The following is a 15,662-nucleotide window of genomic DNA, read 5'->3' as shown; positions in this document are numbered from 1 at the left end:
AACTGAAGAGAAACTGGAACTTCAAAGAGCGAACAATAGCAGTGAATGCAACACTTCAGTTTCAAGGAAAGCCAAGAGAATAGAAAAGTTAGTACACCCTCATGAAATAAACAGGCCTACAAGAGATGGAGACAGCAAAAAAAAAAAATATATATATATACACAACAGGAAAAAACTCATAAGAAAAAGAATACTTTACAAGAAAATACAAAAAGAATACAAACAGTAGGAAAATAGAAACTAAAGAAAAGCAATAAAATAGATACATTTATACTTACCTGTAAGGGAATTACAGATCTTAAGTTTTAAAGGTATCAGGTCCTTCATACTGAAATAAAGTAAGAGTGAACACAAAGTATCAATTCTGCACATGTTATAATGGTCCTGCGCACATGTGTGCTGGATTTTAAAATCCGCGCATGCATATATGGGCAGCACATGCAAAGGGACGAATGTTCGATTAAAATGCAAGGCAACACAATCGGGCCTCCCCCAGTTCCCTCCCAGTCCTCTCCAATTAAGGAGTGGACTGAAAGAGAATTTCTCTACCCCCCCCCTACCTAAACTCCTTCTCTCTTCCCTTCTCCTCCCCACCCTAAACCCTTCATTTGAACTTAACGTTTGTTTTGTTTTATTACTAACTGCTCCGCTGGAGCAGAAGTGATCTGCGCATGCCAGCCAGCTGCCAGCGTGCGCTGTCCCGGCTGGCATCCATCCTGCCTCGCCCCTCCCCGCCCAGACCACACCCTCCGGTGTGTGTATCGGGACTTATGTGAGTGACTGGGCCCTTTAGAAAATGCACGTGGTGCACGTAGGACCTGGTCATGCGCGTAAGTCCCGATTTTTACACAAGCTGCCAATTTAAAATTCAGCCTTTAGCTGACAGAAAGTCTTTATTTGTCTTGAAGGATCCACTTCTAGTTTTATATTTTAGATAAAAGAGAAAAAGATAAGTGATGAAAGTACTTAAGAATATTTTTTATTTTGTAATTGTATTGTGTTAAGGAAATAGAGTTGTTTAAACTTGTGTTGCTAAAAAAGAAAAAAGTCTAATCAGTCATTTTATCGCTGCCTCACCTCCAGATACATGTAGTATATGTTAAAGGGTTTGGGATTCAGGATTCTTTAAATGTGAGAGTAAGTTGGGAGGATAGCATTGTGCTGTGCTCCCTGTGTAACATATGAAGATCGTGTCATATAATAGTCACGGCTACAATTACACTTAAACATCCTAAGCCACCACAGCGGTGAGGGGTTTTCAACACAGGGGTCACAATTTACACATCCTTGCAGGACCTGGATTTAAATTTGTGATTTTTTACTCCAGACCACTTAGAGTTCCCCAGGTGGGTCAACACTTTTGAGACTTGGAGGAAAAGTTATTCTCAGCTTCAGTGGCTCTCTCTGATGGAGTCCCAGCTCATAGTCTACAGGTCACCAGTATAAGACACATCAACCTTGACAGAATGTTATAATATGCCAGGCAATAATATAAAAACAATGTTTCTGTAAAAGAGTCTTTGTATTCATTTATCTTGGAATGTGACAAGATAATTTTGATGTTTAAGTTTTAGCTAGAAGATTCTCTCTTTGGGATTTTATCTAATCTGTGTCTTCTTTGTCAAATGAAATGTGTTCTCCAACCAGCTGTGCTCCTTTGTTAGGTAGATCCTTTCTTTGTGTGTTTCTTAAAATCACTAAAGTTTCTTGCTGTTAGTGGCTACTGTATTTCACCTTCTTGTATGTTCTTGCCATAATGGTCCAGATTTTGGGTCACATACTTCCTTACCAGCAGGTGAAGCCAAAGCATAATGGACACAGAGATTGGTCCTTTTCTTTGTGACTACCACAACAAGGCTCTGTTTCTGTTGTTTTCTGTCTTCAGCAGTGTGGATACTTCTGAAGAGCAGGAAGTACATTTTCTGCTCTTGTCACAAATTATGGACTGTAGGTGAAGGTCTTATAATCTCTTACTGCATTCACGGGATCAAATTTTCAAAGCCGTTTCATGCTTATACATGCATAAGTAACATGTACACACACATATGCAAATTTATAAATGTCGAGAATACGAGTATATTTTCCGTTTCATGCGTATATTTTATCGATGTAATAAAAGAGCAGTCTAGGGGTGCTCTGGGAGAGGTCAAGAAGTTTGCATGGTAGTTGCTATTTTATAAGAGATATTATATATGTATAAATTATCTTATTCATACAATTTTACACCTACTAGTGCAAGTGAAATTGGCCCCATCATCTGCAGTTTTTGGATGGTCTTTCTGGGTGTTGTAAAAAATATCTGGTGTAGATGACCTTAAAGTAGATTATCAGATTTAACCCACAAACTTATAATACAAATGCTTTAGGTTTAGGGAGCAGATACAGACATTTTTTATGAGGTAGTCAATGAGCTTAATAGCAACATAAGTAAAACAATTTAATATAGTATTATTTGGTTTAGGGTGAGATTGGGTCTACCTGCTGGGATCCTCTCCGCAGGTTCTCATCGTCAGCAGGCGGACCCTTCGTCAGCATGGCAGAATCAGAAGTGAGACTTCACCTATACCAGCCCTTGTTCTCCATGGATTGAGCCTTTGGGTGCCAGGGTCAGCAGGACTTAGGCAAGGATCTCTGAGAGCAGGCAAAATAGCGGAATCCAGGACCAGAAAAGATCAAGGTAGGCAGCAATCAGACAAGATGGGGTCCAGGCAAGTGTCTGAGGCAGGCGGCTATCATATGAGATAAGGGTACTGGGTATCCATCTGAGGAGCTAGAAGAGTGGTAGGCAGAAAAGGAATTGGGGCAACACAGCTGACAAGGCAGGGTCAGGCTGAGCAGACAAGGCAGGATCAAGTTGGCAACACACACTACAGTGTAGCTGGACCTGTCTTGAACCTGCCCGCGACGGGTGCGGACAGGTCCCCTACCTCTCTCCCAGCTGCTCTCAGCACGGCAGACTGCCACCGATGCCATCCTCCACAGCCCGAAGGCCGCGGCCGTCTCCTGCCCTCACCGGGAGCCTTCCTCCACGGCTGAGGCCGCCACTGCCGCTCCTGCTCTGTCTTCATGGCTGGAGCCGCTGCCGGGGTCTTCAGATGGCAGGGAAGCCGTCTCTGTCGATGCCTGCTTGTTCCCTCCTCTTCGAGGCAGGGAGCTGCTCCTCCTCGGGCCCTCCATGTGGCAGGGACACCACCAGCATCTCTGTCTCTTTCAGCTGCTCCTTAGGTGCGGGCACGCGCCTCTCTTCTGCTTTTAAAGGGCCAGTGGCGGGAAAAGCCCTGCGGCCCTCAAAGATGACATCATCAACCTACTTTGCTTCAGCCCTATAAAAAGGGCCCTTTGCCAGTCCCTCGTGGCCTTCGCAATGAGCCAGTTCGCTCCTGAATGTTCCAGTCCATCAGTCCAGGAGTCATCTGAGGTCCATTGCTTCTTCAAGGTCCTGTGTTTCTTGTTGGAGCTCCTTTGTCTGTGTCTGAGCCTTCATTCCTGGAAATCTTGATGTTCCATGACCAGATGTCCCATTGTCCTGTGAGTTCGTTCCTGAAAGCCTTGATGTTCCAGATGTCCTGTGTTCCTGTTGTCTTGATCCTTACACCCTTGTCTTCACCTCTGCATCCAGTTCACATGTTCCTTGTGCCCACCTCTCCTGGCATGCTATGTCATGGTCCGTGACCAGCCCTGGAATGGCTGTATAGGGTGCCTCGTGATACACGGCCTTCTTCTCTTCTGCAGCGCAAGCTTCTGGGAGACTTCTGTTTTTAAAGCCTTGTTCCTATGTATCTTGTTCCCCGTCTACGGAGTCCCCTTGCGTCTGCTCTGTCCATGCCTAAGACTCTGCCAGAACCTGCTCCGCTTCAGCATGGTCCGCGACCAGCCACAGGCAGTTGTGTAGGGTGCACCCCGGTCTGCTTCAGATGAGACCAGCCATGGGCGGCTGTGTAGGGCACACTGCGGTGCAGTTCTCACCCAGTGCTTTCGCCTGACTTCTGAATTCTTGCTTGAAACTCCTGTGTAACCCGAATCCTTGCTTGAAACTCCCAAGTAACCCGAATCCCCACTTGAACTCCTGATTAACCTGAGTCCTCGTCTGAGTCTTCGTCTGCGTATCCAAGTCCTCACCTGAGTCTTCATCTGAGTATCCAAGTCTTCGCCTGAGTCTTCATCTGAGTATCCGAGTCTACGTCTGAACCCTCTGAGTACCCAAATCTTCATCTGAGTCTTCATGTTTCTACCCTCAGCGTCCATCTGGCCTCACACACTCGTTGTTCCCAAGCAGCAGGTCCGAAAGGGCTTCCAAGTAGCCGGAGGGCTACTCTTGTGACCAGCATTGCATTGCTGGGTCACACTGGTGCATGCAGGTCCAGTGGAGGCCAGGCCCAGCTTGGTTCCTGTTCCAGATTCCCTCGCTTGTCTTCAGTCCAGCCTTGCTCCTGTCTTGCTCATGTTTGGGCATGCCTCACCTGCTTCGGCACCTCTTCGGAGTTCCTCTGGGGTTGAGCCGTGGTCCACGAACACATATTCTCCTAGGAAGTGGAACCGCTCTCCTAGTACTTCCCAACAGGACCTATTGCTAAGGCAAGGAAGAGTCTAGTAAACTGGATACCCCTGTCCAAGAGAATGTGATCAGGCAGGCCATGTAGGTTGAAGATATTATGGGTGAAGAGTCATGCCAATTCAGGTATAAATGGAAGACCAGGGAAAGGAACAAAATGTGCCATTTTGGAAAAGTGATCTATTACCACCCATATTAGAATGGTGTTAGAATGGTGCCTTAAAAGGGAGGGAGATCCACAATAAAATCCATGGACAAGTGAGTCCAGGCTTCCCTGGGGGCTGGCAATGGCTGTAACAACCTCTAGGATTGGCCATGCTATGCTTTTTGCTGGGTGCAGATAGGGCGTGAGCTGACGTAGTCTTTAACATCACATTTTACATGAGGCCACCAGTAATGGTGTTGGATAGCTCGAGATTTCATGCCATTCTGGGATGTCCTGTGACTTGAGAGTCATGAGCCCATCATAATACTTTCCTGCACAATCACTAGGGTACTGCAGGTTTCCCAGGAGGGATTGGTATGGCAGTGGCCAGAAGTATCTTGGCAGGATTGATGATAGGTCTAGGAGTTTTCGGTAGGTCTCGGTCTGGAAGGAATGATTCAGTGTGTCCACTTGTTGGTTCTTAGATGCTGGGCAATATCATAGCTCAAAATTGAAGTTGGCAAAGAAGAGGGACTAGCAGACCTGTCTGGAGTTAAGCTTCTTGGCTTGGTGAAGGTACTTACATTTTTTATGTTCTAAATATATGGTAATGCAGTGTTTCACTCCTTCAAGAAGATGGTGTTATTCCTGTAAGGCCAACTTGATGGCCAAGATTTCTCAGTCTCCAATACCATAATTGCATTCTGCTGGAGAAAACTTCTTGGAGAAGGAGGAGCATGGGAAGAGTATACCTTAACTATTGTGCTGACTGAGCACAGCCCCCTACTCCAAGGCTAGAGGCATCGACCTCAAGAACAAAGGGTCGGGATAGGTCCAGATGGTGCAGACAAGGCCCCTTGCCAAAGGCAATCATAAGTTCCTAAAAGGCCTTGAGGGCCTCTGGCATCCAGTTCTGGGTATTGGCACACTTATGGTTAAGAGCGGTGAAAGGCATTGCCAGCAAGGTGTAACCAGGGTAAAACTGGTGATAATAATTGATGAATCCCAGGAATCTCTAGATAGCCTGGAGTCCAATGGGTTGGAGTCACTCTTGGACAGCTTTCAGTTTGGTTGGGTCCATGTGAAGGCCATCTTGTGAGATGATGTACCCCAAGAAGGGGAGCTCTTCTCGCTCAAGGAGACATTTCTAAAGCTTGGTGTACAGGTTATTTTCCTGCATATGCTGAAAGGCCATCCTGACATGTCTGCAATGAGAAGCCAGGGTTTGGGAAAAGATCCATATATCATCCAGGTATATGACCATGCATGATTAAGAAGGTCCTGAAAGATTTCATTAACCATTCCTTGGAAGACCGCAGGGGCATTGCAGAAGCCAAAAAGCATCACCAAATATTTGTAATGCCTATCCCATGTGTTGAATGTGGATAAAATTATAGGCACCTCGGGGATCCAGTTTTGTGAAGATCTTGTGCTCTGTAGATGATCAAAGAGTTTGGTAATTAGTGGTTGAGGGTATGGATTCTTCTTCATAATGGAATTCAAGCTCTGATTGTCTATGCATGGCCTAAGGGATCCATCCTTCTTAGCCATGTGAAGGCCATCTCACAAGATGGCCTTCACATGGACCCAACCAAACTAAAAGGCATCCACAGGAGAGGAAGATGGTCAAATAAACCCTGTGGCAAGGTTGTCCCTGATGTATTCTTTCATGGCTTGCATTTCAAGTAGCAAGAGGAGGTAGACTTTACCTCGAGGAGGTGAGGTCCCAGGGAGAAGTTCTGTGCTGCAATTGTACAGGCAATGGCGCGGCAAGGTCTCCACACTCTTCTTAGAAAACACATCCTGGAACTCTGCATACTGGGTCAGAGGCCCAGCTAGTGCTGAAGTCACTATCAAGGAGCTGGGATGCTCCAAAGAGGAGAGACAGGAATCGAAGAAGGCTAATTGCAGCGAAGACCAATCAAACTGCAGCTAGTGCTGATGAAGCCTGAGCATTCTAAAATCACTGGATTAACTGCCCGGGGGATGACATGGAAGGTGATATTCTCTATGTGTAACAGGCCAGTCTGAAGGCCAGTCTGAAGTTTGAAGGGTAGTGTTATCTGGGTAAGGGAATCTGTGATTGTATCCTCATATACTGAGGAAATCATGAGAGGTTGCAACAAGGATAGTGTGGGTATCTGTGGCTGCCATACAAGATCCTGAATGATGAAGTTCCTCCAGCTCCATAGTCAATGAAGGCCTGTGTAGCAAAAGAGGTCAGGCCAATCTCCAGGGTTACAGGAATCATAAGTTGGGGAGTGGGAACAGTAAGACCTAGGATCACGTCCTCAGTTGAGCTTAGGAGTTTAAGTTTCCCGAACTCTCAGGACATTGGGCAATGAGGTAACACCTGGCCGCACAGTACAAGCAGAGCCCTGGTTGTTGGCAACAAAGTTTCTCTTCTAGGGTGAGCTTGCATGGGTTCCTCTGTGGCTACTGGGGCTGCTGTTGGAGTCAGAGCAGATGTGGGAGGCTGCTGGAAACAAGGAGCCAGTGTGAAGATCCTGAAAACTGTACAGTTTTCTCAAGCTCTTTCCTACAGGTGCCAAACTATCTTGCCTGTCAAAGTGATGAGCTTCCAGGATTGTTGGGAGTTCTCACGCTGTTAGCTCATCTTTTATTTTCCCAGAGAGGCGTTCCAGGAAAATGGCAACGAGACTGTCCTCCCAACAGTTGAGTTCAGAGGCCAGGTTTCGGATTTCCACAGTGTATTCAGCCAAAGTACAGGACCCTTAGCATATATGGAGCAGACTGAATGCCTGTGAGATGAGTGGACCCGGTTCTTAAAAAACAACCTGGAATTTCTGCAAAAACCCCATAAGGTCCAGTAGGAGGGGGTCTGCTCACTCCCAGAAAGCGGAAGCCCAAGCCAGGACTGGGTAATCCAGCAAGGAGAGAATATAAATTGTCTTGCTCTGGCCATCAGGGAAGAGGGCCACCTGAAGCTGGAATTGCATCATGCATTGATTAATAAATCCCCAACACTGCTTGGGATCTTCTGAATAGCATGAGGTGCCAGACACTGCAGGACCAGTCAGTTAACTGGCAGGGGTTATGTCTGTACCAGTGGAGAGATGGCAGGCACAGGGCTCGGGGCATCCAGTTGGTGTCTGAGGTAGTCTATAGCCATACTGAGATGGTCCAAGATTCCCTGTTGTTCTTGAAGCCTGTGGGCCAGACCTGGAATCACTTGGAGTGAAGCCAAGTCCACTGAGTCTATGACCTCAGCAAACTGTTATGTCTGTGGACTCTTAGACTGGGGTGAGATTGGTTCTACCAGCAGGCAGATCCAGGTGAGGCAGAGACTAAAGTGAGGTATTACCTATACTAGCCCTTATTCCCCTCGGGTTGAGCCTTTGGTCACTGGGGCCAGCTAAGGTCTCTGGGAGCAGGCAAAATAGCAGAATCCATGACCAGGAAAAAGTCAAGGTGGGCAGCATTCAGATGAGATGGTCTAGACAGGGGTCAGAGGCAGGCAGCTATCATATGAGACAAGAGTTCAAGCTGGGTTCAGTACCAGGTATCCATCTGAGAAGCTAGGAGAGCAGTAGGTGGAACAGGAACTGGGGCAACAGGGCTGGCAAGGCAGGGTCAGGCTGGGCAGATGAGGCAACATCTGACTAGGCAGATGAGGCAGGATCAGGCTGGCATCATGCAATTCAGTGTAGCTGGACCTTTTGCTAGGACAAGGAAAAGTGTTTGAGGAGCCTTTATATATGTCCAGGGCTGATGATGTCATCAGAAGGTGCCGTGGCCTTTTCCCGCAGTGGGCCCTTTAAATGAATGACTGTAGGGTGCACATATGCCTAGAGCAAGTGCTGAGAGGCCGGAATCATGGCGTCATTCTACTGTGCATACTAGTAGCTGAGGCTCGGTGTCTGAGGTAAGTAGCATGGCTCATGGGGGTTCTCCTGCCAGCCTGCAAAATGCAACAGGTACAATTATTTTTTTTTCTTATTGGTTTTGTTTTAATTTGTTACAGTTTTAGTTTCACAGCACAAGGCAGAGTAGTAAAAGATAATCAGAGCTTATACATGTTATCTCTAAGTCCAACTTTTCACTTAGGAATCTACACAATATCAATCTAATTAGCTCACCTGAAAGATAAAGCCAGTGTTCTCACTCTCTAAGGTACCACACAAATCCAGGATCACTCCTGTAATAGAACATTGTCTGGACACCATGGGGTAATCCAGCAAAGCCCCTTATGGTAGATGACAGAACTCAAAAAGTCTCACAGATATCTCCTTGAGATATTACAGCAGAAAAAGAACAAGATTTAGTAATTGGCCAAAAGTATTTCAAGGGAATTACTGGCAAAACAGTTGCTTCTTGTTACAGAGGAAAGCTGCCACCTGGGTAGCTCAGAGACCCTTTTCTCTGAGTCAAACCTCATTGAATATTCAGTTGTAAAGGCTCCAATGTTGATCTTGATTGGATGTTGCCATTTTCTATATTGGTGGGATGCAAATGATGTCGTTTGAGCCCCAATGCATATGAATATTCTCATACAGATTAATGAAGTTCAAAGAATTCATTAGCAAAACATGTGCTGGAACAATACCCATTTCATAGCTGAATACAAAGATTTTTTATGAAGGACATGTTTCATAGTTCTGGTATCCAAGGTTCTCTTCTCATTTGGGAGGTGATGACATCTCCGCTGATATGAAGAAACAAACACAGTCTTCTTTCCTCTGTGTGAAAAATAGTTTCATATAAAATGCCAAAATCATCACATGGCTGCAAACTCCATGTTTGTATTGCTTTAGGCCTACACTTTTTACTCAGTGTGTGTGTACAGCAACAGGCCTCAAGTTCATGATACACATTCTGTTTAGGATCACTGGCATTTATCCTACAGTGTTCTGGTGGGAACTCAGGGTGAAGTGATAGAGGTCTAGTTGAACGGAGATGGACTGGGTGAACTGGTGAAGATATTGTCAAACTGAAGATTTCAAGTACACGCGCAAATATTTTCAAAATGGTATACACACATACTTTATAAAATACTTGCCGCCATGTATAAACCATGCATACGTTATATTTTTTCATGCACCTAAAATATACACACATATGTTTATAAAATAGGTAGAGAAAGTATGTGTTTTCTTGCATTGGAGATATTTGCATATACTGAAACATACCCGCTTACATTTAGAGCAAAACTATGCAGTATTTTATAAACTGTGCAGCTCCCACGTTCACTACATGGTCACCGACACATGTAAATGCTGTTCCACAGATAGTTTTGAAAGTTAGCCTGCCTGTGAGTCTGGCCTATGTTAAGGGTCTTTATTTCCTCATGTCTTCTAATCATTTTGAAGAAAATATAGTTGCTTTGTATACTTATGTTTTTTACTAGTTTGATCTTTGGGATCTGTGCAAGCTATATTTTGGCCACCTCCTCCGCTTTGTTTAGGTGCCTTCTAGGTGGCTGTCAGAACAGAACTTTGCCCCAGTTTTGGTAAGTGCTCAAGATCACCTCTCTCCAATGCTAAAATGAACTTTCTGAGTTTCAGCACTGTTAGTATCTGCAAGCCATCAGACTTCAGTGATTTCTTTGGAATTTTGTCCAAATGGCTTTAACATAGTTCCTTGCTACCTTTCCACTGTCTAAGATAATTTGAAACCTGCTAGAGAACTAAGAAATGAGAAAAGTGGGCTACAAGCCAGCCTTTCAAACCCATGTTAAAAGGTAGTTTCCTTCACATAATCTTGTCCTGATTAGATAAGCTCCCCCGCAATAAGCATACACATTCTTATTGGGCTTTTTCCTTGAGATGTTGAGAAACTCTTAAAACAATCAGAAGAAAGCTGGAGTCTGTGAACTTCTGGTTTCATGCTGCCTAAGCAACTGTGTAACACTATCATTTTGTTCTGTCTAATATATTTTTATCTTGCTTTCTAGGTATAAGGATTATAATTTTATTTATTATATTATGTTAGACTCAATAGGAGAAAGAATAGACACAGATTTACAATTACAAGAGGTAAGCAAATCCAAAAAGGTGTTCATCTTACTGTGTTCTTTTTTTCTGCATGTGAAAATATAATTTTCATGTTCCTGCCGATTTTAAGGAAAAATGGTATTTGCAACATTATCTCTCAGAATTTTTCAGGAGTCTGCAACATCCTCTACTTAGTCTTTCCTCCGCTTATACTGATTATAATGAAGCATGTTTAGAAAAGAAAGGTGGATGTTTAGGATGGATTGTGGCTGGAGGGCAAACATCATTTTTCTTGAAAGAGCAGTGTCTACTATCCAGTGGAACATGGACATTTGCAATGAGTAAGGGTTTGATTTACTAAGGCTTTTCCTCATTCCCATGAGGAAAAAAGATCACTTTTACAATTTTTTTTAAAACATATTTGGAAAACCTGAAGAAAATGCTTTGCATAAAAGTGATCAAAGCTAGTTTTTTGGGGGGTGGTTCTATGAACCTTTCACGTGCTGCATGGAGAAAGCTGGATCTGTCTATGATAAACCAATTTGGAAGATGACCATGATTTTCTTTTATACACCCATAGCTTAGAATTGGAACAGGTTAGACTATGGCAAGCCTTACCAAAAAGTCGTAGGATTAGGTGGAGTGAGTCAATAGTAGCGGCAGTAAAAGTTCTATCCTAAAACGGTCCTGCAGACATGAGCAAAAGTGAATGGCACACAAAGTTATTTTATGTGGAAGGAGTGGGGAAAGGGCTTGCAGAGACGACTATCTCCACAGTTTAAACATGCACTTTTTCACTTTATCAGGTGATCCTTTGGTGAACCTCGAAAATTGCTGTTGTGGGCATGGTCTGCTTTTAAGGGGAGCAAGTTAATCAAACAATGCTAATAAAAGAGCAAAGTATAATTACAATCTTGTAGAATTTTGAATAGTTAGCATAAAGTAACTCTGATAATTAACTTTTTGTAGGTACAGATGTTTATTAATATTACATTGGAAGAGAAGAGCAAATCTACAGCTATTGAAGACCTAGAATATGCAAGGAATGCGAGTGTACAATGGAGAAAGAAAGTGGATACCAATGTTTGTGACTGGTTACGAAAAAATACAGCCGATTCTGACTTCTGAGAGCCACTACAATTTTTATTAACTTAAAATAAGGCTTACAAAATTTTTTGTATATTTTTCTATTGATTTGACCAAAAGATACAGTCTGTTTTGAAGTATGTAGAGCTGCACTTTTTCTATTCCAAACAAAAAACACATTATTCACCGAATTCAATATTTTCCTATATTATTTCACAGTGAGACCAGGTTGTGCTAATTCTTAAATGGAACAACGGAGTTATTGCTATAGTGACAGAAAATGAAAAATAATTCCATGTGGTTCTCTTCATGATCTCCTCCCTTGCAGTGAGGCTTGCAAGAAAACAGCTGGCACTTAAACAAGGTCAATGGAAAATCTGCAAAAATATTGTTCCAGCATTGAGGGAACACCTCCTGTTATTCTGCTGTTCTGTAGGACATGTGGAATTCATATTTACTAATCATTTAAGATGACTGGTTGAGAATCCTTGGCTGCGGGAGCTGATGCAAAATGCTTTTACTTGTTGTACCAATGCCATAATTAACCATGTCTGGGTGAGGTGACTGCTCTTAATATTTCAGCACCTAATTAAGCTAATCTTATTTTTTCTTTCAAAAGTTTGGCGTGAACTATCCCCTTTCTTTTTTACTGATGCAAGACCAGCTCCTAATATCCAAAGATTAACATTTTTTTTATTTGCTAAAATATGCTTAAGAAAAGCACACTATCAGTTGGAAACATAAAAAGGGCAACATTCTTCACCAGCATAAAGAAGGGATACACAAATGAGAAAAATATATAAATGTTACAGAAAAATGAACATAATAATTGTGCACAGGGCAGAGCAGTGTCTAGGATCCTGGAGTCAGTTGGCAGTAAACAGTAAATGCTGCAAATGTAATTTATCCTTTATTGAGTTTCATACTTACAAATGAGGCAGTGTCTGTATCTGGTATCTAATGTGAGCCTCCCACAAACCTCTCAAGTGCACAGCAAGTTCAAAACAGCCTGGACTTACAAGAAGGCATTGGGGGTAAGCTGCACGGAGCAGTGGTTATGACCCTACCAACAGAATTATGGCTACATCAGGCTTCCAAGAAGGCATTGGGATGGCCTTCATGGGGTGACAATGATTAAAACCTAAACTTCAATGAGCATGGAGAGACTGGATGTTCTGGACAATGACTGCACTAGTTTTGGTAGCTGTATGGATTACTAGTAAAGTTGGTGATAAGACATGCAAAGGGAGCTGGGTGGTGGAATGGATATAGTATTAGTCTTATAAGAATCATAAAGGAAGAGTTCAAGGCCTGAGTGGAACTGGTGGAGGCCAGTACTTTGGTCAATTCAGAGCAAACTTGGGACAGATTTGGAGTGCGGTGGTGAGAGGTGGGGGTTGAGACATTAATGAATAGAGGACAAGATGGTGGGGTTGGCAGGCAGAGTTGGTGTTGGAGGTTGCATGAGAATGTATAGGCTCATCTACCTCAAGTAGAAGAACCTTAAGGGTGAATTTTAACAGCATTACACACGTAAACGTTAGCATATATGCACATAGGTAATCTCTACTTGTGCAATCGGTATTTTATAAAAGTAGACAATAAATGTTTTTTCACATTTGCGCACACATATATGCATAAAAAGGGAGATGGCCTGCCAAGAGAAGACTCCAAAGAAGAAGATAGTTCCCATATATTCAAGCATTACCTCACAGGGCAAGAAATTAAATTTTAAATGATTTTATTTTTCTGATATGAACAGCACATGTTCATATTAATTGCCTGGGTTACTAGTCAAGGATTGAATGAGGTGTGGAGAAGATTTGAGTTGTAGTAGAAGGGTATAAACTTCTGGGGAAGGAGATTGTTGTTTTTTCCTAACGTACTTGTAATGCATTGTATATAAAAGGAGCTAATCAATCTATTTTTTTCATAATAAAAATAATTTTTATTTTAAGGAAAGGAATAAAAAGGGGGCAGTCTAGGTGTGTTCCAGAGCAGGGCTAACAGTTGCAAGCACACGCTGCTAATTTAAATGACACTTACATGGATGCATTTGCCAACTTATTTGCAAAATTTTACATGTGACAATTACCCTGCGAAATACATGTTATGTATTATTGGTCAGGTGGGATAGCTGGGTGAACTGGAGAGAATAAAGTCTGAAGAACAAGGAGGGTCTCAGTGACTTGGAGAAGGAGTGGATGAATTAGTGGACTAATTGGTAAACTGGTTAAGTTCATTTATGCAGCATGTTTTAAACTACACCGACATGCACACGTAAATCGGGACTTAAGCAAGTAAGTTGTACTTTACTTTCATGCATAACATATACGCATGCATATTTTTTAAATAGGTAGGAAAAGTATGCGCGTTCAATGCATTCAACTACATGATTTGCACCTAAGCCAAAATATGCACACATGTGCCAAAGTAAAAATACACATATTTGATAAAACAAGCGGGTTATAAAATACAAACATAGATCTGCTTGTGGCTATATATACGTTAAATATAAGACCCTGAATGATATAACATGTAATCTCAATCTGAACAATAAAAAATCTGTTATATGGATGTCTAATTTGAAATATATAATACTGAGTGTACCTTCATACGATGCTGCTTAATAGCTCAGCTATCGTGTCTGTGAGCCTAAAATAAGGCTTATAAATCATTAGGTACCTCAGTGATACTGCTCTTGAAAATGTCCACTTTCAAATTATGATGCTGGCAACACAAGTACCATTGCTGTCACTTATCTGGTATTCTGAGGTCAGTCTTTCACAGCCGACCTCTAGATGTTTCGGAGGCTGGCTCCTTCATCAAGGGCTGATTATTTCAAGAGAGACTCGTGGAATGTTGATTCTATAAAGAGCATGTATAAAGACATCTATAAGTTATTGAATAATATTTCACTTAACATTGGCTCTAGGAGGTGAGATACATACGTAAAGTAATGGCAGCTGTCTGTGGCTATATATATAGCCATATATGCCACAGCGTATAGTTGTTTGAAAGTTAACCTCCCTATTGGGCAAACAGACTGGAGCAATTTTGTCCTTCTGCCATCATTTACTATGTTAGTGTGTAAAATATGGTAAAGAAGGGGTTTTGTTAAATTTTAAATGTCTGCAATAAAAAGAATTTCCTGGATAGGAATGCTGAAGAAGCCTCCTCCTTTTTTATTTTATATCAGCATAGTGAGAACATCCCAGTTCTGAAAGGCAGTGAGTGGCCTGTGCCCTGTAGATTTTGTAGGAGTTTGCTGGGGAGGGGAAGATGGAGCTACAGCTGACATTGTCTGACCTCTGGGATTGGTTAGGTGTTCAAGACTAGACTTCTCCTCATACCTATTTTCATTGATTCTATACTCATCTGCCTTTCTTCTCCCCCAATCAATTTTCTTTTTCTCCTATCCATTTCTGGTTTTCCCTTGCTCATTTTTTCTCAACCTCCCCCTTCCACACATATACATATACCAGTCTTTCTCTCCATTTTAACAATCTGCCCTAACATACTTTTCTCTGAGATTCTTTCTCATCTTTTTTACCTCTGTCCCGCTCTCCACATTCATCTATCTTTCTGTTACCTATCTCCCACCTGTATTCTTTTTTTCTCAACCTCCTCTATCCTTTCTCTCACTCCTTTACCCATTTCACATCTGCATTCGTCTTTCTTTCCCTTTCTTTCATTGTATTCCATCTCTTTCTTTCTCCTGCCTCTCTTATCCATATGACACTGCTCCTGTTCAGCTGGGGATCCCCACCATCACCAGTCCCACTTTCTCTCTCTCTCTCTTCAGCTGTTGCTGTGAAGGAACCCTGTCTACTCCCCTCCCTTCTTTGGTCTGCAGGGCCTAATAGACACCTCTAGCTCTGCTGCTCTTCCACCCTCTTTGGTTGGTGGGCTTGTGGATCTCTGC

At 42.8% G+C, this 15,662-nt stretch overlaps 1 protein-coding gene across 1 annotated transcript in view; it reads left to right on the top strand.

Annotated features, from left to right (window-relative positions):
* The window catches only part of LVRN (laeverin), a 175,417-nt gene extending 160,524 nt beyond the window's left edge, over positions 1-14,893 (top strand). Inside the window, exons 19-20 of the mRNA XM_029571204.1 lie at positions 10,612-10,693; positions 11,621-14,893. Coding sequence (XP_029427064.1) covers positions 10,612-10,693; positions 11,621-11,779 — 241 coding nt within the window. The 3' untranslated portion in view covers positions 11,780-14,893. The remainder of the gene's footprint in view (positions 1-10,611; positions 10,694-11,620) is intronic.
* The last annotated feature ends 769 nt before the right edge of the window (positions 14,894-15,662 follow it).

This window comes from Rhinatrema bivittatum, chromosome 1, assembly GCF_901001135.1.
Source record: "Rhinatrema bivittatum chromosome 1, aRhiBiv1.1, whole genome shotgun sequence".
Lineage (NCBI taxonomy): Eukaryota > Metazoa > Chordata > Amphibia > Gymnophiona > Rhinatrematidae > Rhinatrema > Rhinatrema bivittatum.
Note: the sequence above shows the minus strand (reverse complement) of the source record. Positions and strands in the feature narration are given on the sequence as shown.